A 27,956-nucleotide genomic window follows, 5' to 3' on the forward strand; every position below is an offset into this window, starting at 1 on the left:
GACCCACAGACAGCCAAAACTAGAACATAGCTTATGGTTCTTTCATCACGTCCACATATTTTAAACACTTGCCGAGTTTAAAAAAGGGCTTGAGATAGCTTTTTCGAAGCCATAGTGTAAGAGAATAATCCATAGAGACTGCATCAGGGGCTCATCCATCCTCCCTGTGGTGGGGATGCTGTGGGTACAGTTTGCAAATGCAAGAGGAAAGGGGACAGTAGCCCAGAACCTGGAGCCAGCCGACTCCAGGCGATGCTGTTTCCCGTTGAGGTGTTTATCATTTAGATGTGCTGTTGACACTCATGCATTTATGGTTGAGGGGTGCACAGAAGTGTTTTCGTGTGTCCTGAAAAATGTTTGCTCCTAATGGGAACTAGCTAACGGCTAATTTTCTATTATTTATTATTTTTTATCTGCTGTGCTAGGGATTCGAACCAGGGCCTTTCATACTCTGACAAGGGTTCCACCAACTGAGCTACATCCCTAGCCTCGTAGGAAAGGCCTTAAAGTAACTCCAGAGCCAGGCATGTTTTGTGTTCAGAAGATGCAGCAGCACCTGATTTCTAGCGTATTCTAGTGAGTTCAGCAGAACCTTGCCATCTTAAGCCAACACCAACACCTCGTGGCGGTTTTGGGTTATACTGATTTTTTTTTTTTTTTTAAACTGGGTGAGAGTGGTACGTATGGATAAGTAACTAAGTCATTTGGAGCAAAGCAAAATGATTTTTGGTATATTTATTTAATTCAGGTTTAATTTCCTTACAGGGGAATGTACAGAAGCTCATATGTGGAGTTGATTTATTTGTTTTTGTTTCTTGAGACAGGGTTTTACTAAGTAACAGCCCTTTCTGGAACTTGATTTGTAGACCAGGCTGGCCTCGAACTCACAGAGATCCGCCTGCCTCTGTCTTCTGAGTGCTGGGATTAAAGGCATGCACCACCATGCCCAGCTACATGTGGAGTTTATAACAGTTTACAAGTAAATACGGCTGCATCCACTTTCTCTTCCCCCAGCTTTATCATTTAAGTGCTGGGGGAAAGAGAATAAAAAGCTAGTTGCAGTTTAACATTTCCCAGTTGAGCTTCAGGAGGCTTTAGAAACGTTTTCGCTCGAGCATGTCATCTCATAGAACTCAGATCAATTGGCTACCATGGTCGACGACCTCAGTGACCTGTGACCCCTACTGCTCTGTGGCAGGAATCTGCTTCTGTGACGTCTCTGGTTTTCTCTGCTGTCAGGTCTCTCTGAACGTCTTCTTTGGAAAGCCTGGCCCCTGGTTTGAGGATTGTGAGCTGGATGGTGATAAGAACTCCATTTTCCATGACGTTGATGGCTCCGTGACAGGCTACAAGGATACCTATGTGGGAAGGATGGACAACTACCTGATCCGCCATCCGAACTGTGTCAACGTTACCAAGTGGAATGCAGTGGTCTGCAGTGGGACCTATGCCCAGGTAGGCCCGCAGGTGGCCCAGGTCTGCAGCTCCTGGCATTGCTACCCTCTGGGAGGAGATGGCAACTCCTTAGGGTGATTGGGGGCTTATGGGGGAGGGGAGGAAAGCAAGTGATAATGGAAGGGAAGGGAAGGACATTTTACTAGAAGCTCCCCCAAAGCAGTTAAATCAGAGAAGTGAGTTGGGGGGTGGGGATGTCAATGTACTTAGTCAGATATGGTTGGGATAGCTTGGACAAGAGAAGCCATGTTCTCCAATCTTCCCAGCTGTGTCTCCACTTCCTGTGGGCTGAGACTGTAGGCAAGTACCATAGTAAGTGGTTAGGTCTGATGTTTCTTGACACTTAGGTTTTTCTTACTACATTCCAAATAAGTCCTTTGCTTTCAGGGTCTTTCTCTCTGTGAAATCCGACTCGCAGACAGAATGTCGTGAGTCACTGAGAAAGTATAATGTTCCAAGGAAAGAAATGAGGTTTGGCAATAAAAAGATAAGAAGGAATCCAGGAAAATCTTAATGGTATTATGATAGTCTGTGGAGACATGAGAGGGATAGCACAGACAAATGGGAAATACTTCTTTGAAACCATTAAGCTGGGATGTATTTTAACAGATGAGAGGCTTATTTGCAAAGTATGCATAATTAAGAGCACAGACTCCGAAGTCAGGCTGACTGGAATTGAACGCTGGATTTTGTTATATGCTGAAATGAGAGGAGGGTATGTTAAAAGGTATTCATTCTGTGGCCATGCAGAATTCCTTTGAACCTTTTCATGAGAAGAGTGACAGGACGGGAACACATTTAGCATGTGGCCTGGCTGGTTGAAGAGCCAGCTGCCATTTGAAGAGCAGGGTTGTAAGTCACAAGGCTGGTTTTAACTGTGAGATTTGGGATGATGGAAGATCTTACAGAGCTGAGGCATCAGTTACCCAGAAATTTGGAGGAAGAGGACAGTATCCTTAGCCCCATGTTTAGGGCAGTGAAAGTGTGGGATTTAATAATAGATTGCTAGGCTAGGCATGGTGGTTCATAGCTGTGATTCCAGCATTCAGGGGGCTAATGAAGGTAGATCTCTACTTCATGGTTAGCTTGGGCTGCATAGTACGAATGTGTCTCAAAAAAACAAAAACAAAAAAAACAGGAGATAAAAGAATAAGAAAGGGGCAGGTTTGAGCAGGAAGAAAGAAACTGGAGAAGAACATGGGACAAGGGACGCTCTAAGTCACACTAGACTGAAGGCCAATACCAGATGCCTGCCTTTGGTGTGTGTGTGTGTGTGTGTGTGTGTGTGTGTGTGTGTGTGTGTGTGTGTGTGTGTGTTTTCCCTGTCACTGACCTTGGCTTAGCAGCCTGCTAAACACAAGTGCATGCATTTGTGGGTTCTTGCTCGGTGCTTCCCCCAGTACCCCAACTTTGATGTGGTTTTCATCCTCTTAGCCTTCTGTACTTGGCTTACAATGCCTTAGAGCAGAATTCTTCATTACTCTTCCGACTTTGAAATGGCTGTAAAAGAATGTTATTCTTAAATTAAAAAAAAAGTCTAGATTGTTCTCTGTAGAGCAGTAAAGGGCGTAAGAGGGATGAAGACTGGACAGCATTTCCTGCAACTCCTTTGTTGTGGGAATTTTTCATTCCTTTCAACAGATGGGGGACAAAAAGGTGATAGAGCACCAAGTCCTTCAGAGGGGATGAGGACTGGATGGAGAGTTAGTTACAGCATAATAAAAAAGAAAAGATGTGAATCCCCATCTTTCTTTTTGTTCTTATTCAGACTTGCCCAGATCCACATTAAATTTCCCCATCAATATTTAGACTCTATGGATACTCTAAAATTAAAACCAAAAGAAAAATAAGGAGGAGCCTTTACTCTTTTTGTAGCTGTAGTTTTTATTTAATTTTTTTTTGCTAACCATGTGTACTTGTGTGTGTTTGTGTGTGTGTGTGTTTGCGCACACGCGTGCATGCGTGCATGTACATATCAGACTGAAAATGGTGAATGCTCACTAATGAAGATGTTATATGTCTGTAAAGTATGTAGTATATAGTTATATAGCTCATAATTTTTCTAGGTTCCAGTTTTTAACTAAATACTATATATTCTTATTCATCAACCATTTGGCCCTTTGGATTTGTATTACTATTTTAGATACGAACCTAATCATTCCACCTTAGGAAGCAGGGTAGTCATTTTATTTCTATATGTAGCTGAAGGAAGGCTTGAGTCATAATGGGAGAACCACAGGTCAGAAATTCTTTCCCGAAGATTTGAAATTTGGGCAGAAGCCCAAATCTGTGGCTGTTTGCTTTCACTTAGAAGTAATATAGTGGGATGTCAAGACAGAATTGTTGCTTGTTTTTGTTTGTTTGATTGTTTTTCTTTTTGTTCTTTAGAGACAGGGTTTCTCTGTGTAGTCCTGGTTATCCTGAAACTCGTTCTGTAGACCAGGCTGGCCTCAAACTCAGAGATCCTCCTGCCTCTGCCTCCTGAGTGCCAGGATTAAGGACATGTGCCCCCACACCTGGCTTTTCAGAATTGCTATTCTTTAGTTGCTTGTAAATATTTTGAGGTGGAATTTCCATCTGCTCCTAATTGGCCTGAAGGATGAAGCACTCAGGAAGAACAGTACTAATGTTGGGAGCCCACAGTTATGCACACTACCTCAGACTGTCCTTTGGCAGAAGGCAGAAGGTGTATCTGTCCGTCTATTTCTCTCTCAAGTATATGCTAAATATGAATACACTTATGCTAATAAATCATGTATGCCATGTCTGTACTAAATATATATTTAAAGGCTGGGGAATAACACAGTCAAGTAGTACATGATTGTGATCCCAATGCTGTGAAGACAGAAGCAGGTGGATCCCAGGTACTTGCTGACCAGCAACCTAACCCTAACTGATGAGGCCCATGCCAGTAAGAGGTCCTGTCCTAGAGAACAAGGTGGACAGTGTCTGAGCGGGAATGACCCCTGAGGGCATCCTTTGGCCTTCACAATCTGATGCACACATGCAAGAGTACACAACTGTGTATACATGAACACACACACACCCACACCCCAAAAATGTGTTTAAAGGAAGATAATCACTAGTCGTATGTTTCCTGCTTCTATTTTGAATCTGTGAGTGGTATCAGCACAGGGTTAAGGTTCTCAGCAGGAATGAGTGTTGAGAAGATACTCCAAGCTCATAAAGTGGAGGAGCCGATATGAACAAAGGCATAGAAGTCTAGTGCTTGTGGGTAAAATGTCAGGAGTCTGTGTATGATTTTGTTCTCCTGGAGAATGTGTTGCTGGATATTGATTTATTTTAGGAAATTGCTCTGAGGTGTGTCCTTCGGAAGATGCCTTGGCAGAAGGCTTCAGTGTGGCCTGGAACGCGGCTCAAATGCTACTGGAAAAAATTCAGGACCTTCCAGTTTATCTAAGCTTAACATGTTTTTCCAGATGCTGTAGAGAGCTTTTTAGCTTTTATTTTTGAATGGGTGAAAAATGACTTCTTGGGCAAGTGGAGGTCTTTAGCCAGAGCTCTCCGATATGAATTTTCCACCCCATGGATCAGAGGGGAGTCTTGGATTTGCCTGGAGGCATATCAGTTTTCCCGTGTTTGCTGATTTGTTTTGGATTGGTGTTCTTCAGATGGAGTGGTTTCTGTGGCAAGCTGTGTAAGCCACAGACGTTCTCCATTCTGATGAATCAGCTGGCCTGTGGTGGTGGAATTGATGATGGTCTTGGCTGGCAGCACAGGGGTCTTGTTTTAACCATGTCTACCTTAAGCAGGCTGCATCGTAAGCAGGGTTTAGGCCACTTGGCCACTGCTTATTTGGTCTGGCACTTACCACAGAATCTCTTTTCAAAGTACAGACCCTTGACGTGGACTGGGTAAGTTCTTGGAGCTGTTTCATCTCTTATTCACTTCCCCTCAATTCTTAACTTTTTCTTAAAGGTGTATGTTCAGACATGGAACACTCCGAATCTTAGCATGATCATCACACGAGATGAATACCCATCCCACCCAATGGTGCTTCGGGGTATCAACCAGAGGGCCATTTCCCCACAGTACCAGCCTGTCGTCATGCTGGAGAAGGGCTACACCATCCACTGGAACGGTCCGGCGCCACGTACCACTTTCTTGTACCTTGTGAACTTCAACAAGTAATGTTTCTATTTCTGTCTTTGCACACAGTTGAGCAGGCAGTCATAGCAGAGAAAAGAATGATATAACATGAAGGCGTCGCATGCACTTTACTCTTGTGGAGAAGAGTCTAGGCTGTGTGGCTGAAGTGTGATTGTGTAAACTGATTATACAGATCGGTTTGGTTTTTTTAATCATTTCTTTTCCTCTGTTATCAGGTGTTGTGTACAGAAAAGCTACCCTACAGTGGGAACTGTTTTGCTTTGTTTTTGTTATCTGAGGTAGTTGGGATTAAATCCAGGACCTCAAGTACACTAGCAAGAGCTCTACTCAAAGCCGTATCATCTACTCAAAGGATTGGTTTTAATACCATCTGCTGAGTATTGCAGTTTCCTAAAGCTGGCCCCAGTTTTATGTGGTTTTATGAGTAAGCATGTGGAAAATTAAATTAAGAGTCTGGCTTTCTTTCTTCTTTCTTTCACTCTCCTGCCCGCGCCCCCGCCCCCGCCCCTCCCCCACCCCAGTGGGGAAGAGGAATGACACAACCTTGCTGTGTCCACACTGGCACATTGAAATTGTGACAATCCTCCTGCCTCAGCTTTCTAAGTGCTAGGATTATGGGATGAATCACAGTAGCTGACAAAATGGAAAGAATTTTGAGCCCGAGCGTAGACTGGACAAAAGAAAGTGACATGATTAGTTGGTAATGGCTTCCAGGACGAGAGGAAGGAATGAGTAACAGGCATTTCCCACTCCTGCCTTGACGCGTCACTCTGTCCTGTCTCAGTCACTTTAAGTACAATGATAATAACCTCTGAGTCCCTGCAATGCACTGATGGTGCAGTAAGAAAAGAAATCAAAGCACTTTTCCTCCCAGGAGGTTTACCAAGCCCAGATCGGGATACTCCGCTTCTCTTTCTTCATGCCTGCTTCTCGGTAATCTGCCCATGGTATGGGTCTGAATCTGCCTGCCTGAATGCCCTTTGTCTGTCCCTGTCCCTGAGTGTTCATCTCTGTCCTTAACAAAGGGCTTCACTCTATTTATTGAACAGTACAGAAAGCCTCACACGGGGAAGGAATGGGGGGCACTTTAGAGAAATCTTAGACAGAGTTTCACAAGGACTGAGGCTTTAATGACTCCCTGAGCCCCACTGTCCCAGATAACAAATAGTACTGTAAGCATCAGTGTAGACAGTCTTACCAGCCTGTATCCATGTGGCTTCCAGCGTCTAAGGTGGATATTTGTTTTCTAAGGTTGCTTTCAACCTATTTACTATTTTCAGCATTTATTACCATAACATACCCTGGGTCAGGAACATGGCAGAGTACTTAACTTAAAATTACAACTTAGTTTGTAAAAAGTTAATTACCTAGGAAATCAAGGCCAGTAAGGTTGATTGGTACATTGTTCTCTTAAAGGCAGGCTAACCAGACAGGCTGAGTCTTAAGTTATAAGTGGCCTCAAGGAGTATTCTTAACTTGGCTGTGAGGTCCAGCAAAAGTTCCAGTCACACTAAAGATCCTGTCTGTGAGTCAGGATTCTTCATCCAGAGATAATGGCTCTGGTAAGATGGAGTCCGCAGGCATCGTCAATAGTAACTGGAATGAGGTTTGATGACATGAATCTGTCACAGTACCTCCTCTGCAGTATTTATGCCTCTGGTTTTGAGAAGGCCTCTGCTTGTCAGCAGGGAACCATTCTCCTTGTGTCAAGGGGGTTATGATGTGATTGCTCAGTCCCACTCTGCGACTGGGAAAACAGCTATGTTCGCCATATCAATTCTTCGGCACATTGAATTACATCTAAAGGCCACTCATGAATTGGCTCAGCAGCTACAAAGCATAGTTATGGCACTAGGAGACTGCACGGGTGCCTCTTGTCTTGCCTGTTTGGGAAGCACCAATGTATATGCTTAGGTGCAGAAGCTGTAGATGCAAGCTTCCTAATATCATTGTGAGTGCTCCTGTCCAGGTGTTTGATATGCTTAACCAGAGATTCCTGTCCCCCAAATACATCAAGATGTGTGCACTGTATAAGGCAGATGAAATGTTAAGCCATGGGTTCAAGGACCGTATCTATGATATATTCCAAAAGTTCAACAGTACCAGGTAGTTTTGTTGTCAGCTGCAATGCCTTCTGATGTCCTTGAGGTAACCAAGAAGTTCACATTCAGATTCTTGTCAAGAAGCAAGAATTGACCCTGGAGGGTATCCGCCAATATACCTCAGTGCGGAAGGAGAGGAGTGGAGGGTTGACACACTGACTTGTACGATACACTGACTGTCACCCAAGCAGTAATCTTTACCAATACCAGAAGGAAGGTGTGGATTGGCTCACTGAGAAGATGCATGCCCATGATTTCGCTCTTTCTGCCATGTATAGAGATATGAGATATGACCATGAGGGAGTTCCGGTCTGGTTCTAGAAGAGTATTAATTACCACTGATCTGCTTGCCAGAAGCTATCAATTATGACTGTTCCACCAATAGGGCAAGCTATATCCACAGAATTGGTGGTGGTGGTGGTCAGTTTGACCATAAGGGTGTGGCTTTTAACATGGTAACAACAGAAGACTCTAAGACATTGAGACTTTCTACAATACTTCCATTGAAAAGATGCCCCCCCCCCCCCCCGCCACCAGTGTTGTGGACTTCATTTGAGGGACTGTCCTGCTACCTAGCCCTAACCAGGGTTCAATCCTGGAGGAGTGAATAACAGCTGGAATGGGGAAGGAAGGGAGCCAAGGGATGAACATCCTATTTTGTTATTCTCTCTTTAAATAAATACTACTTTTAGAGGAAAAAAAATATCCAATCTCTTAGACTCTTAGAATGTAAGAGAAATTTTCCTAACAATGTCTCTCACCACAGTGTCTCAACTAACCAGTTGTCTGTCCTCACAGTGTCACATTTAATCTAAGGCCGCAATTTCTCACTAATTTATTCATTATGTATGTCACTTGGTATAAAGATGAATGAGTTCACATTAGAGAGGTGGGAAAAATATCAAGTAAATAGATGTCTGTTTCCTCTTCTTCCTCAGCATCTTCCACGTCTTCTTTAGTGGAAGCAGGATGGGGATACTAATTCTGCACTCTGCCTAGGGGATCAGAGCCAGGACAAGGAGAAGTAGTGAGATTCTATAACTTGTCAGTCTTGTTCGGAAGCCCAGAGTTGAGAAAGGGCCTGCTCTGCTCAGAATGGTAGATTTGGTGAATAGGAATATAGGGCATGTCAGAGAAAGGATAGAAGTTTAAACTAGAAAGGAGGGCGAGCAGTAGTCTTTGGGGAGCTGTTTTTTAAGGAAACCTTGCAAATATTAAACTCCATAGATGTTCACAATCTTGTATAAAATGACATGATATTTGCACATAATCCACACATACACATCTCCTGTATTTTTTGATCATCTGTAGACTGCTTTCAATGTTAAAGCATTGTAAGAAGTTGTTGCACTATATTATTTAAGGAACAATGGCAAGGGAAAAGTTTATATTTTCGGAACAATTATAGTGGTTTGGTTTGGTTTGTTTTTCTACGTATTTTCAATTTGCAGTTGGTTAGTTGAATCTCATTATGTGGAAGCCACATTGTGTTGTGGCCAACCTCTTGGGATTCCATGCAGTTGCTCAAACCTGTACCTGAAAATTGATTAGCTTGTTTATCCTATTAGTCATGAAGCCTTGAATTGTTGGCTTTGCTTAATCAGCAGTTGAGATAAACAGGATGGGGAGTTTGGGTATAAGTAGCTCACTTCCAAGGCTGAGTGGTCATGATGATGGATGCCCTTGGTGTGAGATTGGTGGGTGCTACAAATGAACCATCATTTTCTTCTCTAACATTGCTCTTTACCTGTGTCCTTCTGATACCGCCAAGCCCCAGCGCCCAATTCATTCCCTACGCTGATCCTTCTTCCCTTTCCATCCCATGGCCAGAAAACTCTCATTTCTGGCTCCTTAATGTCATTCACATATTTCCAGTCCAGCCTCCATAGTTTATGGTTGAATTTAGGCCCCCAACATCTTTGCCCAGATCCTTGCAGCAGCCCCCTGCCCAGTCTCACCTTCAGTCCTGAGTTCACATCGTGTTCCTGGTAAGAGTTCTTCAGGCCCAGCCTCCGATTGCCAGTGAGTTGCAAAGAAGCCCATGAAAAAAGAGCAGCAGGGAGGATGGGGAGGGATGCTAAAGAGAATCAGTGTTCTGGAAAGTTATACGGAGTTGGATCATGGGTTCAAGGTGAGATATTCCAGTGAAATGATGGACAGGTTCTGTAAAGTACAAAGCAAACTTTTCATTCGGCTCTTAGAGGGAAAAAAGAGTGAGCCTAGAAGTTTCAAAAATCAACATGAGCTTGAAATAAAGTCATTTTTTCCTTGCCTAATTAGCTTGAAGTTCATAAAAATTACATGATGGGCAGAGGCAAGAGGAAGAGGTGAATAATTTTTCTGAATTTAGTGTAATTACAGAGAGGTCATAGCACTATTTCTGAAAAAAACGCTTTAAAACTTTAAATACTACACTTATTAAACATAATAAGGAAAATACAGACAAACCAAAAAATTGATGTAATCCTTAATCCTAACTAAAGCAAGGCAGATCAACATGGTCCCCTTGCCCTTTACCCTCAGGTTTTTCTGAACTATGGCTGGACTGTAGCTCTTTAAATAATTATGAACATTGAGGATTTCTACCCCCTCTGCTGTTATTAACTATACCTCATTGGAACAGTGTTAAATTCTCCCTATCTAATAAGGGTCTTTAGAATGATATAGAAGGGTTATAAGCAAGGACAGTGGCAGTGGAGCCTTGTGAATGTAATTAATGAATTGAACTGTACAGTTGAAAATGTTTAAAATGGTAAATTGTAGGGCGCATTTATCTCGTCACAATAAAAATGTCACAAAAGAAAATATTTTAATTTTTTTAAAGAAATAATTTTATATCTAAGAATGTTCAGGAAGACCATTATAGTAATTTGGTGGTATGGATAAATGACGTGTACCTTCATTTCTCTCAACATTTTCCACTAGAAAAATCACTTAACTACTGTTTTAAAAGATAGAGCTGGGCTGTAGTGGCGTATGCCTTTAATCCCAGCACTCGGGAGGCAGAGTCAGATGGATCTCTGTGAGTTCGAGACCAGCCTGGGCTACAGAGTGAGTTCCAGGAAAGGCGCAAAGCTACACAGAGAAATCCTGTCTCAAAATACAAAAAAAAAAAAAAAAAGATATATTTGTGGCCAGACACTCTCTCAAATGATTTTATTAGCTGACAAATCCATTGTCAGGAGATTGGTGGTTTCATGTTGTGTGTCCATACCCAACTTGAACATCTGTTTGAAGAATATGTTATCTAACTTTAATTCACGAAAAAATTCCAACTTCTCTTGAAACCAAGTTTTGGTTTTTTATATTTTTTTGGTAGATCTTATTTCTGTTGTATATGTATTGATCCAAGATATTTGGGAACTAAATGAGTGTATCAGGCTCAGGACTCAAAAGGCAGAGAGAAATCATGCTTAAAAGTTCCATATGCTGCAGCATTCAGAAAGATATTCGCTTACGTGTGAATTTTTTGTTTTTCTGCCTTGCCTTTAAGGGATGACTGGATCCGAGTTGGCCTCTGTTACCCATCCAACACAAGCTTTCAGGTTACCTTCGGCTTTCTGCAGCGGCAGAATGGCTCTTTATCCAGAATTGAAGACTATGAGCCTGCGCAGTCGATGGAAGAGCTACAGAGGAAGCCATCGGAGAGGAAATTCTATTTCGACTCTGGCACAGGGTAATTCATGAAGCAGTGACTGAGAACTAATGCTTTTTTTCTTCAAGGATGAAATTGCTGCTTCTCTTAGCATAACTAAGAAGGGACGGGATGTAAGGGTCTTTAGCAGAGCAGCTGGCGTGGGCACTTGTGCACGTCACTATTAGGGGTTAGGAGCACAGCTCAGATGACTCATAAGTATAGTTGGCAGTAGGACTCAAGATATTTGCTGTTTATTTATTAAGGCAATTTAGGGGAAGAGATTATCATTGTCAAGAGCCATCAGTAGGCCCAATTGAAAATAAAAGTAATTTGTTCTTCCGCAACAACTCTGTAATAGTTATTTGTATAAGATACTGTTTATATTTCACTGAAAACCCATTTTCCCCTTCTAACTTAAGGTTATTTCTCAAGCTGACCATGAGTTTTTAAACATCACTGTGTAACCATGGCATATTTGCTTCCGACTTTCTCTAGGCTGCGTCTTTCCACTTTTTAATTCTTATCCTGCTCTCCTGGGGTCCTGGTGGCTTTGTCTGCTTTTGTCCTGTTACAGTCTCTCAGCCTGTGGGTTATGGTAGGCTTGATCTCCTCTTCTCTCCAGCAAGTAGCATGCTCCTTCCAACTCTATCCTTAAGCTGACCGTCTACTGGCTAGGTATAAAGATACCCGTGGAGATAGGCTTCATCTCTGCAGGAAATTCAGTCACTGAAGCAAGTTATTAGAGAGTGAAAAGCTTAAATGCTGTAAGTCCGACAGCAGTGTAGTTAATGTGCCTTAGGGGGTAACTAACAGGTTAGCTGAGAGCACAGTGACATCCTGCAAGGGTTCCATGCTGGGTAGTTCTTGAGCAATTAGGGGGAGGTACAAAGAGCTGGGTGAGGAGTCTCCGATAGAGGAAACAGCACACAGATGCATGCCGGCATGGGCTAACATTGGCATGGCATGTTTGGGAAACACAAACAGTTCAGTGGGAAGAAGTGGGAGCGGAGGTGCTCGGGGGAAGGAAGTTGGGGCTCATTTGTTAATTATCTGGTTAACCTCTGTTTACGAAGCAACTCGTTTGCCCTCTAGTACTCCCAGCAGCCAGTGTGGTAAGCTTGAGAGTCTCCAAATTTCAATCTCTAATTAAATACAAATAGTCCAACTGGATTTTATTGACAACAGAATTTCCACATTCTTAGTTGAAAATTCAACTAAGTAGAAAATTTACAAAAATAAGAGGAATGACCAAATTTGTAAGGACATTCCAGTAGCCACAGATTAGTGATTATGCATGTCAAAGATGGGCCATTATTTTCTGGTTTGGTTATTTAAAAAAAAAATCCAGCTTTTGAAGATTTATTTCTTTTTAATTTTATTCATTTTGACAATTTACAGTATATACTAAAAGGCTCTTGCCCATTTAGGCCCCTGTTATTTCTTAAGTATTTGTGCTAAAATTATTAGATGTTGGGACAGTCACCAATTTTCTTACCTTTTTTGGAGGGTAAGAGAGTCTCATTATAAACTCTGGCTGGCCTGGAACTCTCCTTATAGACCTGGCTGGCTTTGAACTCACAGAGATCCATCTACCTGTTCTTCCCCCCCCCCCCCCCCCCGAGTGCTAGAGTTAAAGGCATATACCACCATGTTTGACTCTTACCTTTTAAAAACATTATTATAATGTTTTTATTTATTCTTTGAGAATCTTGTACAATCTATTTTGATTGTATGCTTACCTTTCAATTGTTTTGGAAACGCTAGGTTTTTAGATAATGATGCAGCATTTCTTAGACGTCAGATTTCCCATTCTTGGTAGGGAGACTATAATTCGGAACTGGTGAAACTGTCCTCCAGCCTGGTGTTGGCCCAGTTGAGAAGGATGGGCCCCAGGCCCATGTGCTCTTGGAAGGCGTCACAAGGCTTTGATTATCTTGACCTTAGTTATACAAGCCACCGTCACTCCGTTATTATCCCTGTTTTCACAACAGTCTATGAGCAGCATCAACAAGGAATCGTTGATGTTAATGTTCCATTCCTAAACTCAACATAAATAGAGTTTTCAAGGAGTTTTTGAAGCAAGCTAAATTCCTTCCTCTCGGATGACCCCTTGAACTAATTTAAACCAGTGATCACCTTTGATGTCTTTCAGGACAACTGAATCAAAATATCACAATGCTCCCTAAGGCAGTGACCTGCAACACTAGGGGATAAGAAAGGAAGTGAAACATTTTATTAGCTTTGCAATTTATTTCTCTTTTAAGGAAAAGTTTCTTTATTGGAGAAATATCCCCTTGGCCATGAATGAAGTTGAGAGATTTTGTGCTTCTGAGAGGAACTAACATCAGTTGGCTCGGTTTTTATTTTACAGGTTATTGTTTCTGTATCTCAGAGCCCATAGCCACAGAGATGGTCACAGTTACTGTTCATCTCAGGGATGCGAAAGAGTCAAAATTCAGGCAGCAACAGACTCCAAAGACATCAGTAACTGCATGGCCAAAGCGTACCCGCAGTATTACAAAAAGCCCTCTGCGATCAAGCGCATGCCAGCCATGCTCACGGGACTCTGTCAAGGCTGTGGCACCCACCAGGTAAGCAGGGAAGAGGAGGGGGCCTTTGGAGGGAAATTTTCTTGTCTTGGCAGTAGGAGCAGTTGGCTTTGAAACACATAGCATGCAACTTTATTAATTCATGCTGATACATGAGTTTTGGTCTAGTCCAGAATGTGTTGTTCATAAGAAGCAAAATAGTCCCCATTTATAGCAAATGTGTCTTTTTTCTTGATAGGTTAATTAATGTTGATTAAGAATTTTAAAATCGTTTCCTAGGTTTAGGATTCTGCCTCAATATTACTATTGGGTTTATATGTCTAAAAGTGTTATAAAGTTGTTTTATTTATGTACGTATGTGTTTAATGTTTTTTGAGACATAGTCTCATCAATTGAAGGATAGATAGCCTTGAATTTACTATATAGCTTAGAATGACCTTGAACTCCTGATCATGCTGACTACCTTTTGAGTCCTGGAATTAGAGGTGCATGCCACCATGCCCCATAATTCTTTGTTTTATTAGTAGTATGAAATGATGATGGGGGGGGGCAAGGGAAGGGGTACAGAGTGGATGATGATGGGGGACAAGGGACATCATCATCTACTCTGTACCCTTCCCTGTCCTCCATCATCCACTCTGTACCCCTTCCCTTGTCCCCCATCATCATCCACTCTGTACCCCTTCCCTGTCCTCCATCATCCACTCTGTATCCTTCCCTGTCCTCCATCATCCACTCTGTACCCTTCCCTGTCCTCCATCATCCACTCTGTACCCTTCCCTGTCCCCCATCATCATCCACTCTGTACCCTTCCCTGTCCTCCATCATCTACTCTGTACCCCTTCCCTTGTCCCCCATCATCATCCACTCTGTACCCTTCCCTTGTCCCCCATCATCATCCACTCTGTATCCCTTCCCTTGTCCCCCATCATCATCCACTCTGTACCCTTCCCTTGTCCCCCATCATCATCCACTCTGTACCCCTTCCCTTGTCCCCCATCATCATCCACTCTGTACCCTTCCCTTGTCCCCCATCATCATCCACTCTGTACCCTTCCCTTGTCCTCCATCATCATCCACTCTGTATCCCTTCCCTTGTCCTCCATCATCATCCACTCTGTATCCCTTCCCTTGTCCTCCATCATCATCCACTCTGTACTTTGTTTTGTTTTTTGAGCCTGAGTCTCTGTAGCCCAAGCTGACTTTGAAATGTAGGTCCTCCTGCCTCAGCTACCACACCCAGCTGGCAGTTCTTTAATGGCAATTCACTATCACCACCTCACTGTGTCATATTCATTAACGATCTCTGCTTCCCCATTCAAGTAAAACAGAAAACCAGCCACAAACCCCAGACTCCATGTGCATGGAGAGTACTTGCATGTGGGTATGTTTTTAGATAGGGTTTCTTGCCTGGCTCATGTAAATTTTTTCTTTTTCATATTTTTCCAGAATGTAGGGCCTTGAACATTCTAAATACATATACTCTATCAGAATAAATAGTCTACCACTGAGATTTCAAGCCCCATGCAATATTTTCACTTTTAATGAATATGGGGGAGACATTGAGTGCCCTAGCTCAGTGTTCAGAATGTCCTTCATTACTAAATAAACCTGATAACTTTTCAAAATGACTTGATCATCACTGGTGTCCCAGGCTTCTTCTCCTACCATTAGCATTCTTAGTTGCTATGCCATAGACATCTGGAAGAATTCATTTAAAAATATTGATGCCAGGTGTGATGATGATATATGCCTCTAATCTCGAGTACTTGAGGCTGAGTCAAGATGATTTCAAGTTTGAGGCCAGCCCGGTCTGCAATAGAGAAAATCCACCTCACAAAGAAAAAAGGAAGGAAGAAACAGCCCTGCTGTTTGGTTGTGCAGCTGCAAAGCGTTTCAAGTGTTTGGGAGCATCGTGTTTCCTTGGAAATTTGAGAAGTGTTTGTATTGTGTCGTAGAGCCAAACACATGTGTGTATTAGAAATAATTAGCTTCACTCAGCTCTACCCCAAACTAAGGCTCAAAAGAAATACTCAGCTTCCAAATGTTGCTTGGTATAACGATGATGATTCTTGCGTGAAATTGTTGATGGTTGATTTATGAGGATTGTATGCTGGTCATGCGTGGGGATTGGGAATGAGACACATTGGTCAGGGGAGGTGGACTTTAGGGACGAGAGTAAAGTGGAGCAGTGAAAGGGAGAGGAGAAGGTAGGGTGGACAGCATCAGAGAAAGCAGAGTCAGGGAAGAATGGGAAGTAGGTACCTGTGGGAAGTGGAGGGCTGCCCTGACTCTCGGGGGTGATAGGACAGAGGGAAATGGGAGCCTGAATGTATTGACTGGCTCTGTTTATGGACACTAGCACTTTGCAGACAGTGGAGAGGGGCTGAGACCTCGACCTGTTCAGGACACTAGAAGTTGGTAAACAGTATAGCCGTCCTTATGTTAGAGACTTTCCTAGGTCCTAGATTGATGAACCCCAGTTCGGGATAATTGATCTGAAAAAGATCTTTTAAAAAGATGTGTCCCAGGGCTGGAGAGATGACTCAGCTGTTAAGAGCACTTGCTGCTCTTGCAGAAGACAGGAGTTTGGTTCCTAGTACTGATGTAGGGTGGCTCAGTTCACATCCATCTGTAACTCCAGCTCCAGGGGATCTGATGACCCCTCCCAGCCTCCATGGACACCTGTACACACATGCGTACTCACACAAACACACACACTAACTTAAATACATAAAAATAAATAAGAAATCATTTTGAAAAAGATGTGTGCCTGTTTTTCCATGAAATGTTTACAAAGATTTACATTTAGCACATATTACTGAGTTAATTTTATTGACTTGATTGTGTGTGGGAATGCATGCTAAGCATGTGATGTACCACTGAGCTAGAGCCCCCCCCCCCCCCAACCTTTGTTGATTTCATTAACAAGATTACACTTCTTTGAAATTGTGGTTGTTCCAGAAACCAAGAAGCGTACACTTCCTGTATTACATGTATGAGATAGAATTACAGGTCGTGAAGTGGGTATAAAAGTTCAGATAAAGAAATAGCCACTTGAGATAATTGTGTTTTGAGGGACCTGTGGGATGTTGCCTTCAAAGATGCAATGTGTTCTTGTCTAGATGGTGTTTAGCAGTGACCCTCACAAGAGCTACCTCCCTATACGATTCCAGTCACCCGGTAAAGCAGAAACTCAGCGTGGGGAGCCGTCGGTTATTTCTGTGAGTACAGTCTGGTGTTGCCTCAGTCTTTCGGGGCTGCTGTAACAAAATGCCATAGACTAAATAGCTTGGAAGCAACAGAACTTAGTGCTCACAGTTTTACAGCTGGGAAGTCCAAGATGGAGGCAGTAGTGAAGTACTGTAGGGAGGGCCAGTTTCTTCCTGGCTCATAGATAGCACCTCCTCTCTGTGCCTGTCTCTCCAGCTTAGCTCCTAAGCCTCATTCACAAGGGCTTCCCCCTCAAAGACTCTGCCTCCTAATACCATCACTTTGGGGATCAGAATCTCAGACTATGAATTTTAGGAGCACAGATAATGACCCACAGCATCACTTCTTGGCCTTTGGCCAAATGCAGACCACTGCATGTCTGTGAACTGCTGTGGCTTCTTGCTTTGATCTTTAATCCCAGTGATGTACATTATTTCTGGGACCAGTCATGGGTTTGTCATCCTGTTCGATTTACTGCTGGCAGGAATGCAGCTGGGGTGTAAATGCCTCTGAAACGGTTGTGTTTTAAAGTTATGTTTTCAAGCGGATTATTTATTGATTACTCTTAGGCCAGTGGTTGTCAAACTGTGGGTAGTGACCCTTTTGGGGTCACATATCAGATATTTATATTATAATTCATAACAGTAGCAATATTACAGTTATAAAGAAGCAACAAAATAATTTTATGGTTTGGGTCACCACAGCATGAGGAACCGTATTAAAGGGTCGCAGCTTTAGGAAGATTAAGAACCACTGTCTTAGACTAATGTTAAAAATTTGCTTAGATTACTTTTCATTCACCATTACACAGGAAAGGCATCTTTAGTTAGAGATTAAGTCTCATGCTCATTAAATATGGAGAAACCCATGATTAATCTTGTTTTGTGAATTAAACTCCCAGGTTGTTTAAGATATGGGAAATGATGGCTTCTAAATTCCTTTGGCCTTTTCTTTGAAGGCCACCCATCTCTTTTAAAGACGATAGTGAAGAAAACAGAGACAGGGCGTCATCTCTTCTGAGGGCATCGGTGGAGTAGATGCGAGTCACAGGGTCAGCACTAGGATCTGGGCTTATGGCCCAGTTAGGAACTAGGACTCAAGTGCAGGCTGTCTGAAGTCAGGGTGGTCTGGGGCTCTCTGTAAGGAGTTCTTTGCTAGTAGGGGTCCAGCATCCCTCTCACAGTCTCCTGTGGTCTCTGCAGGAATTCATTTTGCTAAAGCAATGAGTTAAGATCATCGCAAATCCTAGTGTGTGGGGACAAAATTAGGTTTACACCTGCCCTGTTGTTTTAAGGTGGTAAGATACACATAACATGAAATTTGCCATCTTACCTGCTCTTATGCCAGTTATATGGGTATTCATCTTGGGCTGCTGTCACCTCCACTGAGCTCTGATTTCCGGTGTTTCTCACCAACAGCTGGCACATTTATCCCCAGAACTTTCACATCATGACCCACTTCCAAGGCCTTGGCATGATGGTAGCCGCTTCTGAAAGCTGCTTTCCTTCTCCGTGTGGTTGTTTTTACAGGGGGTGGCGCTTTTTGCAAGCACAGTTTGAGTTTCTGAGAATCATTATGCAATTTCTTATGTTACATGAAATTTAAATATTCTGATATTAGTAAATAGTGGATCATGTCCTTTATTATTATTATCATTATCATTATTATTATTGTTATTATTTGCACGTAAGATTCACAGTGGGTAGACAAGATGGCTCAGTGGCTAAATGCAATTGCCACAAAGCCTAACTACCTGAGTTCAATTCTTGGGACCCCACATAGTAGGAGTAAACTGACTCCTGTAAACGTTCCCTGACCTCCAACACTCACCTCATAGTAGACACACCCCACACATAAATAAAATGTAATTAAAAGAGGAAAGATTACATCAGGAATTTGCAGAACTATTTCCTGAATTAGAGCGACTTAAACATAGCTAAACAAATAGTTTTGAGTTCTCAGGAGCTAAGTCATGAGTTAGCAATAATTTTTCAGGAAGGCCAGGCGTAGCACAGAGAACCTGCTGAGCTCTTGTTAACTGTCAGTTTAGTGTGATTTACTCTAACAGACAGAGGCAATGGCTGCTTAGTATGGAGCTTTTTGTTTTGTTTTGTTTTTTATTTTTTCATTGAGAAATTAATATTTTATAATTCCAGAATCCTGTCTTTCCTCTTGTTATTATAGATTTTATTTCATATTCTCTCTCTCTCTCTCTCTCTCTCTCTCTCTCTCCTAAGATTTTTATAAGTAGCCCAGGCTGGGCACTCATGATCCTCTCCCTCAGCATCCTGAGTGTTGAGATTACAGGCATGTGCCTTCATGTCCTGCTTGGCATTTCTCTTTCTTGACAAGATCATAGAGCGTGATGTAGGGAAGGTTTTTGTGAAAGTGTCGTGACACTGTCAACAGTAGGGAGATGAAGGTCAGTATTGCCACCGGAGGCCTCAGGGACCGTCTCTCAGCAGATCTGGATCCTTGAGTGCCACAGAAAATAATTGCAGGACAAGAATCCAAAATTAATGAATTTATTAAGTAGAGTGTTTGAGTTAGTTTTTGTGACTGTGAAGAGACCATGACCAAAGCAACTTATCGAAGAGTTTATTGGACTTAACAGTTTCAGAGGGTGAGTCCATGACCATATGACTACCATGGCCCAGAACATGACAGCAGGTAGGTAGGCATGGCACTGGAGAGGTAGCTGAGAGCTCACATTGTAAGACAGTAGTAGCCAAAAGGCAGAGGGAGGGAGGGAGGGAGGGAGGGAGGGAGGGAGGGAGGGAGAGAGAGAGAGAGAGAGAGAACGAGAGAGCGAGCTAACTGGTAATGAATGGCATGGGCGTTTAAAACCTCAAGCCCAACCCCCAGTGACAAACGTCCTTCAACAAGACCCTGTCTCCTAATCCTCACCAAAGAATTCTGCCAAACGGAGACCAAGCATCCGAGGCCATTCTCATTCCAACTACCTCAGAAGCAGGGGAGAATCTATGCCTTAAATGTAAGCTGAGCACAGGTAGGCAGGAGAGTGAGGGTGGGTGCGCAGTGGAGTGCACAAACAAACTGAAAAGGAGGCTCACACTCCAAGACGTGTAGGCTTCTGAGGAGCTCTGGGCTTAATTTTTTTCAGTTCTGTGGCTTTCTAACTTATATTGTTCAAGAAAATTCATCTGCAGCAGTGTTCAAAGATTAAACATAAAAATGGAAGGAAACATACAAGTTGGCATTCTTATTCTTTCTGTAAATGAACCTGTAAGGGAGTTTTGTGAGATGTTTTGGGGGTTTAGGGTTGGTGGGATGCTAACATGGTACAACTCACAGTCACACACATTCTGATGCTGCATGACTTCACTTCTTTAAGATATCTTTAGGAAGACATGTTCTATCTTAGTGGGCAATTTTGATTCATCAGTTGTCTTGCAGTGTCTTGACTCAGCCAGGTTCCAGGATGAGGGCTCCTTTCTCTTCCCATGTTTCCGCCATCCCCTCATTCTATTTTGCTTCAATACCTCACAGCTTAAGTGTTCGTAAAAGTCCTACTTTGCTATTTTGATGTCAGAGGAGGAGAGCTGTATTTGGAGGAGAAAGGAGGTACTCAGCAGCTTTGGTATTCCAGACCTAGATGTTGAAGGCTTGTGTCCTGGGCACCAGCATCTGAGCTCTGACTTCCAGACCCCTCACCTCAGTGACATCACAAGTACTTATGGCTGAGGTCGGAACATTTCAGAGTCACCTGTGAGGCTGAATGGGGCCTGCCCCATCTTGCTTAGAGTATGTCATGTGGCCAGCAACGATTCCCCAGGGCAGCAATGATTCCCCAGGGCAGACTCTAGCAGGACATCCTAACCTTTTCCCATTCTTAGCCTTCTTTTTGCAGAGGAATTTTTGTAAAAACTTGGGCATATAACACTAAAAGAAATGTATTTCAAAACAATTCTTTGATCTGCACATAATCTTACTATTGTCAAAGATTAAAGTGAATTTGAATAGTGAGGTGGGTGGATTTGTTCATTTTCACAAAAAGAATGAAATTTTGGCTGCATTTCTGATACTTTTAGATATAGAACATCTTCAATGTTTTTTGGAGTTTATCCATATTTTGATGTTATAGTCATCAATGCTGAGAATGCCACCTCACATAAATACATAGTACAAAATGGCAAAAGGATCTTTAGGGACATTTTCGAGATTGTTGGGAATTCTGTCCTAATCCCAGGCCAAATTTTATTTGATGATTTGAAAAAAATTTTTTAATGAGACACAAGTCAGCACCTCAAACAAAGTTTTAAAATCAAACATTCTAACACAGTCCAATCCAAAGATATAGCAAGTTGATGCTTATACACAGGAATGGTGGCAGGAAATATTGAAGACTTTTGTTTATTTTTTCTACCTGAGCAGAAAACTTCGTGCATTTTACGAACTGCAGGTGGTGAGATGCAGTATCCTTGACTCAACTGAGGTGTTTGAAACAACATTTGCTGGGTCTATGTAGGTGAGAGCACACACAGTGTAAAATAAACATGTAAAGCATACATGTTGTGTGTTCAGAACACAGGATGCTACGTGAATGAGCACAGATAGAAATAGCCCAGATACATTTAGTGTTTTATATTGTAATGGATTTTTGGTTTTTGTGCATCCAGAAACCTTCCAATCGTGGGACTCTACATGGAGATTATGACCTACAGTTGAAGAAGCTAAAATCTGGAGGAACATGGGTAGAATTTTAGACATTTCAGGGAAACAGTAGACCAAACATAATGTATTTTGAATCCTGGGCTTAGAAGGAGCTAGAGAAAATTTAAGCATCCTAGGGATTTTCTGAAATGAGATGACAGCATGAGATATTTTTGCATTCTCAGGTCAATGGCACAGATTTTACCTTCAGGAGTGCGGGTGTTCTCCTCCTTGTTGTGGATGCCTGCAGTGTTCCCTTCCGGTTGACAGAAAAGAAGATGTTCCTTCCTGCAGATGTCAGCCACATGGAAGAGTATTTAAAGGCTAGCATCCCTCCAAGGTAGGTCAAGCTTGCCCTGCACCAGAGAAAAGTTGTCTTAGGATGTGACTCCTCATTATGATGCCTACTTCTGAGCTCTGTTCACTCCATGAGCATTTCAGGCTCTGTGAGGTATTTTTTTCTTCAGTGGCCATTGGTCCCATTGATGGACTCTCACATGGCTTTGTACAGTGACTGGGATTCAGGAAGTTGTTGCCCAGGTCACGGGGTATCTGGAAAAGAGTAACTTAATTTTTAAGAGGTTGTGGGTCCCAGCTCTCTTTTAAGAGCAGGGTCCGGCTTTTGTTGTTGTTGTTCATCTCTGAAAAAAAGAGGCACTAGAGAATTTTTTTTTTCTGGATTGACCAGACTGTGTGTGAGGACAAGGAGATGAATCTAATATCTTCACTGCTCTGTGGTAGATTTTAAGTGCAGCCATTTACAGAAAGAGTGTAAGTTTCCTGTGGAGTGAGGCTAGCCTGGCTTTCCAGTCATTTCCATTGATCTGATGGTATATGTTGTGGGAGCCTGCAGAACTGGCTCCCAATAAGTCCCATAAAGTCTTTAGACTATTTTGGCGTAACATTTGTGTGCATATGTTCATGCTGTTTGGGGGGTGGGGGGTGGTGTGTGTGGAGAAGGTAGTCTTCCCTCAGTAGGTAGAGAAGTTTGGTTTTAGTTCCCGCTGCAAATACCAAAATCTTCCGATGCCTGTTCTCTTATTTAAGATGGTGTAGTATTTGCATATGACCTTCATAGGCCTTCTGTACACTTTAAATCCTCTGAATAATGGCAGGACCCATGTAAACCCCCTGTAAATACTTGTTCTGTTGTATTGGTTAGGGAACAGTGATAGGGAAGAAGTGTATTTGCATCCAGTACACATGTGGGTTTGCCCCCCCAACTCTTCATTATGTTTCCTTTGTATATGACAGGAATGTAGGCCCACACATGCCAAGGTGCCCACGCATGCTAAGGTGCACATACAGAGATCAGAGAATGTCTTGCAGTTTTTTATCTTTCCACCATGTGGGTTCTGGGAATCGAACTCAGGTTATCAGGTTTACACAGCAAGTACCTGTACCCACTGCCATCTGGGTGGTGCTTTTTCCCAAGTAACTTTGATGAATGTCTTATTGAAATAATGTATGCAGAACCTGTGGATAAGAGGATCAGCTATAGAGCTATCTGATTGTTCAGGATAATTTTAGAGGATTCTTTTCTGAGGTTTCAGGATTTCAAGACGTTTCTCAGTGTTTAAAAACCCATATACTTACTTTTCCTCAAACAACCCAGGACATAAGTCTCACCAAATAAAAAACATAGATTTGCAAGTACCCTATACAAGACTTAAAAACTACCACCTAAGGAGAGACTTTCAGGCTGAGCTATTTCTCCAGCTGGCTGTTGGTTATATTACTGTGTTTAGTTTGCAGAAGCTTACCCATTGGACCCTAGGATTGCTACGTGTGTATGTTACATTTTAATACAGCGTCGAGAGGTTATAGGGCAAGGGCCAGGAGTAGTGGTAATCTTGCATTCTAGAAGCAGAGACGGGAAGATCACCATAAGGTTGATGTCAACCTGGTCTACTTAGCAAGATCCAGCTAGCCAGGGCTTCAGAATGAAGTTATAGTGCAACCGACAGTGACTTTTTGAGAGCTTGTTGGTGGACTGCGTGCGTGCGTGCGTGCGTGCGTGCGTGCGTGCGTGCGTGCGTGCGTGCATGTGTGGTAAGGATCTCTCCAGACGGGCTTGGTAATTCCATCCTGTTGACGTTCAGATGTGCAGGGCTTCTGTGGCCAGTCCTCTGCACTAATGCTGAATCCAATCATCACTGCTTTAGGAAGAATACAACCAAGAACCTACACCCTAGTTCAGTCTTAAGCACTTGTTGAAGCCCAAATTAAGAAAATATCTGCATTGCTAAAGGAGGTACAGTCAGAGTTTAAAGGAGGGATTCTTTTTCTGAATGGAAATTAATATTACAAGACACCCCTAACTAAATTAAATTATATAAGTAGCATACTTTCTGTACGTGGGAGCAAACAGCTCACTTTCCTGTTGTGCTTGGCAGCTGGTATTGTAGCCCACTTTGAAGGGTGGTAAGCTTTATTTATTTATCTATTTATTTATTTATTTATTAAGAAATTCACAGAGCTTGTTGGTCAGATACAAAATAAACTACGAAGCCATAGCAACTATACCAGGAGGAAAAGCAGGAATCCACAAACAGCTCCGAGTACTGTTGAAGATGACAATTTTTTTTAATGTTTACTATTTTATGTGTATGTGTGTGCCTGGTGCTTGCAGAGACCAGAAGAGGGCACCAGATCTGTTAGAACCGGAGTTGCGGGTGGTTGTGAGCGTTCATGTAGGTGCTGGGAATCATACCCGAGTCTCTGGTGGAACAGCAACTGCTCTCGGCTGCTGAGCCACCTCAGCAGCCCTAAAGATGGCAGTCAAAACAAACCAACAAATTAAAAACACTCTTTCAAACCATTGAGAACAGCTTGGGTTTGTATTTGTTTCTTGCTGTTCTTTGTAGCACTGGGGAGTAACGCTAGGGCCTCCCCATGCCAGACCAACACTGCACCAATGATCTGCACTCCAACTCTTATCTTTCCGTTTTAAGTCTGTTTACCCATTCGTAATAAAGAGGTAATGACACACAGAGTAATAGAGCACCTGAGAGAAACCCAAGTCACCCTCTCTGAATCGACCAATCCTGGAAAGACACACCTTCCGGTTTCCCTGTATTACTTACTATCCCCTCCTAAGAACATGAGAGGTTAGTTCCCTTTGCCGCAGGGAGTTGGGACTTGTGTCATCGGGGATGAAAAGCGTCTGGACTGTTTTCCTTTCTAAATTTGCCTTTATCTAATACTCCTCTACTGCTCTCAGTCCAGACGGAGTCTCAGTAAATCCATGCTGAATGGCTGCCATCGGTTCTGATTTTCTGACTTTGACCCACAGGTCAATCGTTCTGTTGAGCACAAGAGGAGAAATAAAGCAGATGAATATCTCTGATTCGTTAGTACTTCTGGGATTGGTCAAACCAGCACATCTTTATAGCAAAGGTTTGTATTTGCAGTATCCTGTGATGTTCGTATGATGCATGTGGCAGTGAAAATACTTTTATGGTGCTCTTTACCTGCTAGCCTGCTTTCATGAGCTCTCCCCAGAGTGAGCATCTTTGAAATGATTTCTTTATAAAGGACTGTGTCAGAGGAGGTGTGTTGGGATATGGTCTGTCATTTGGGTGGCAAGAATTTGTTGCTGATGTAAGGAAGCGCAGGTGTTTTATCAATACGTGTGTGTGTGTGTGTGTGTGTGTGTGTGTGTGTGTGTGTCTTTGTTTTGCTCAGCTCTGACTCACCCCCCTCATTATCTTGCTGGAACTGGTAGCTATACACTTCAACTTTTCTCTCTTTCTTTTTATAGGCAATGTTGTATTTTTGGGATTCAGCGGAAACTTTAAACCATCATGGACTAAGCTGTTCACCAGTCCTGCTGAGCAGGGCCTCGGGGTGCTTGAGCAGTACCTCCCTTTGCAGATGGAAGACTATGGGTGCTCCAGGACCAGTGTCCACAGAAGAGACCTCGAGCTGTTACAGCAGGCTTCGAAAGTGCGCTAGAGACTGACTGTAATTTAAGTGCTGGGAAAGAAAAAAAAAATGTGAACTAACTTATTTAATTTATGGCATTTTAAGATGACACTGTTAACCCAACGGAACCATTTTCCTGTTTGATACAAAAGGGAGAGAGAAAGAACTCAAAGCGGTCGCTCGCGTGCCAGCTCGTGCACCTTGGCATTGCGCCGACGTTCAGAACCCTTTGTCTTCCTGAGGCTGCTGAGTTTGGAGAGCAGTTCTCTCGTCCTTCTTCGCATCGATAAGCCAATCCGCAGGGCTTTCCTCTCTGTGTAGCGGGGTGCGGGGAGAGCTTCCACGGCTGCTGTAGCACCTTGATACTTGAAGTCTCTGCTTGTTGTGCAGTCGACACCAGTGGCTGACCTGTTGAGGGATGCCTGGGGCTCCTTTCCGGACAGCCTGTGAGGGTTTTTATCTGATGCCAGATCCGTTTTCAGTGGCAACTCAGGCCCAGCACATGCCCTTCTTGCCTGGACATGTACTCTTTTTATTGACTTGTATATTGATTACTTTTGAGGGTTCACCTTTCAAAGAGGGAACCATGTTGGGACAAAAGGGCTTTTGAAATCTTTTTGATCTATAACCATTGAGCAAAAAAAACAAAAACAAAAAACAAACCCCATGACTTGCACCCAGATCTGAAGTTGGTGGACCTTCTGCAGCTTTAATCCTTATCTTGTCTTAACTGTGTATTTGTATTTAAAATGCAGAGCTGAACTGACTTTGCTTTAACAGAAGCAAGCCAATTCCCAAACTATAAACTTCCGTCATTTTAACTTGCAAAAGGGAGCTGGGCATGGTGATGCATGCCTTCACTCCAATTCCCAGAGGCAGGCAGATCTCTTGACTTCAAGGCCAGCCTGGTCTACATAGAGTTCCAGGACAGCCAGGGCTATGCAGAGAAACCCTGTCTAAAACAAAAAAACCAACCTCCCCTCCTCCCCAAAAAAAATTAGCTTGCAAAAAGAAACCTGTCCTTGGTTTTGATCTTGTACTGGTGTTTTATTGTTTTGGTGTGTGGATATTTTTAAAATTGTCTCTGCTCATCATCCTTCCAAAAAATCCCAGAGAGCTTACTGCTTCTCCATAAATATTGTATCCAAGGGGAAGAAGAAGGCACCTTTTTAGGTCAGAATCATGGAGACAATATGAACCTCTTTGTAGCCTTAAAAAGAAGAGTCTCTCTTAGTGAATGTAGTTGTCAAACACAAGAAGGATACCATGATGCCTGGTCCCCTCCTACTGGGCTTTTCTCCAGCCTGTGGGGACACGTGGCAAAGGAGGCTGGCCTTGCAGACGAGGAGGAAAATGCATCAGAATGCTGCTGGGCGGCAGGCATGCAGGTGGGCAGATGACTAGCCAAGGCATGTCCAGGCTGACATTAGCAATGAATACAGACAAGCCCATCTTCCCGTGTGAAGGGCCGAGGCTGATGCTGTACCCTGTGTCTCTGTAACTTGTGTTTCTTTACAGAACATGCTACCTCAAAGTGCTGTGACAAACCATGCCGACTGTAAGTGCTCACAGGAAGGGCACGTGTCTTAATCAAAGTCTGGTTATTTGTTTGTTTGGGGTTTTTCAGATGTGGGGTTTTTTTTCCTTCTTTTTTTTTTTGTACAGTAAGATCTTACCTATTAAATATATTACTGGGTAATGGTTCCTGAAGGTGATTGAATTGTGTGTGGGGATGTATGTGTGTGTGTATATTATGACTTAAATATATTTGATGTGTGCTTTTTTAGAGTTCAGGTTTTTAAAAAAATATTTGGAGAGGGTATGCAAGTTTCAAGGCACTCAGTTTTTCTGATTTATGTACTAATAATTAGGGCCTAAGTTAAGTAAATAAAAATGTGTGCATGTATTTTGTGTATGTGTGTTTGTGAATCTCTGCAGTTGTTCAGATCTCAGATTCCAGCTTTCAAGAAGTTTTTGGGAGAAATAAAGGACGACCATCTACACAGATTTGCAAGACTGAGTTAAAAGGTCAGGGAACAAGTTTTGCCATGAAGAGGAGCCCAGACTTGGCTGTGTGTTGAAATCACCTGGAGAGCCTTAGAAAATACATAGGCCTGGACCCCACTGTCTTACTCCCAGATGGGAGTTAATGAGTTAATTGATTTTAGGTGTAGCTGGGGCATGTAAGGTGTTTTTATTTATTTATTTATGTTTAAGCTCCCTGGTCAGTCTAACATGCAGCCATGTTGGAAACACTACTTACAACCT

General features: G+C 42.7%; 1 protein-coding gene and 1 pseudogene across 4 annotated transcripts in view; both read left to right on the plus strand.

The window, feature by feature from the left end:
• Positions 1-27,594, plus strand: part of Cemip2 (cell migration inducing hyaluronidase 2) — an 81,868-nt gene extending 54,274 nt beyond the window's left edge. For all 4 annotated transcript variants that reach the window (XM_016003880.3, XM_076561196.1, XM_042261784.2 and 1 more), the window contains 8 exons: positions 1,240-1,455; positions 5,395-5,603; positions 11,182-11,364; positions 13,697-13,916; positions 17,000-17,098; positions 21,947-22,101; positions 25,057-25,160; positions 25,525-27,594. In XM_016003880.3, coding sequence (XP_015859366.1) covers positions 1,240-1,455; positions 5,395-5,603; positions 11,182-11,364; positions 13,697-13,916; positions 17,000-17,098; positions 21,947-22,101; positions 25,057-25,160; positions 25,525-25,718 — 1,380 coding nt within the window. In that variant the 3' untranslated portion in view covers positions 25,719-27,594. The remainder of the gene's footprint in view (positions 1-1,239; positions 1,456-5,394; positions 5,604-11,181; positions 11,365-13,696; positions 13,917-16,999; positions 17,099-21,946; positions 22,102-25,056; positions 25,161-25,524) is intronic.
• LOC102925288 (eukaryotic initiation factor 4A-I pseudogene) lies at positions 7,013-8,381 on the plus strand (annotated as a pseudogene).
• Positions 27,595-27,956: the final 362 nt, after the last annotated feature.

The sequence above is a fragment of the Peromyscus maniculatus genome, chromosome 1, assembly GCF_049852395.1.
Source record: "Peromyscus maniculatus bairdii isolate BWxNUB_F1_BW_parent chromosome 1, HU_Pman_BW_mat_3.1, whole genome shotgun sequence".
In the NCBI taxonomy this organism is placed as follows: Eukaryota; Metazoa; Chordata; class Mammalia; order Rodentia; family Cricetidae; genus Peromyscus; species Peromyscus maniculatus.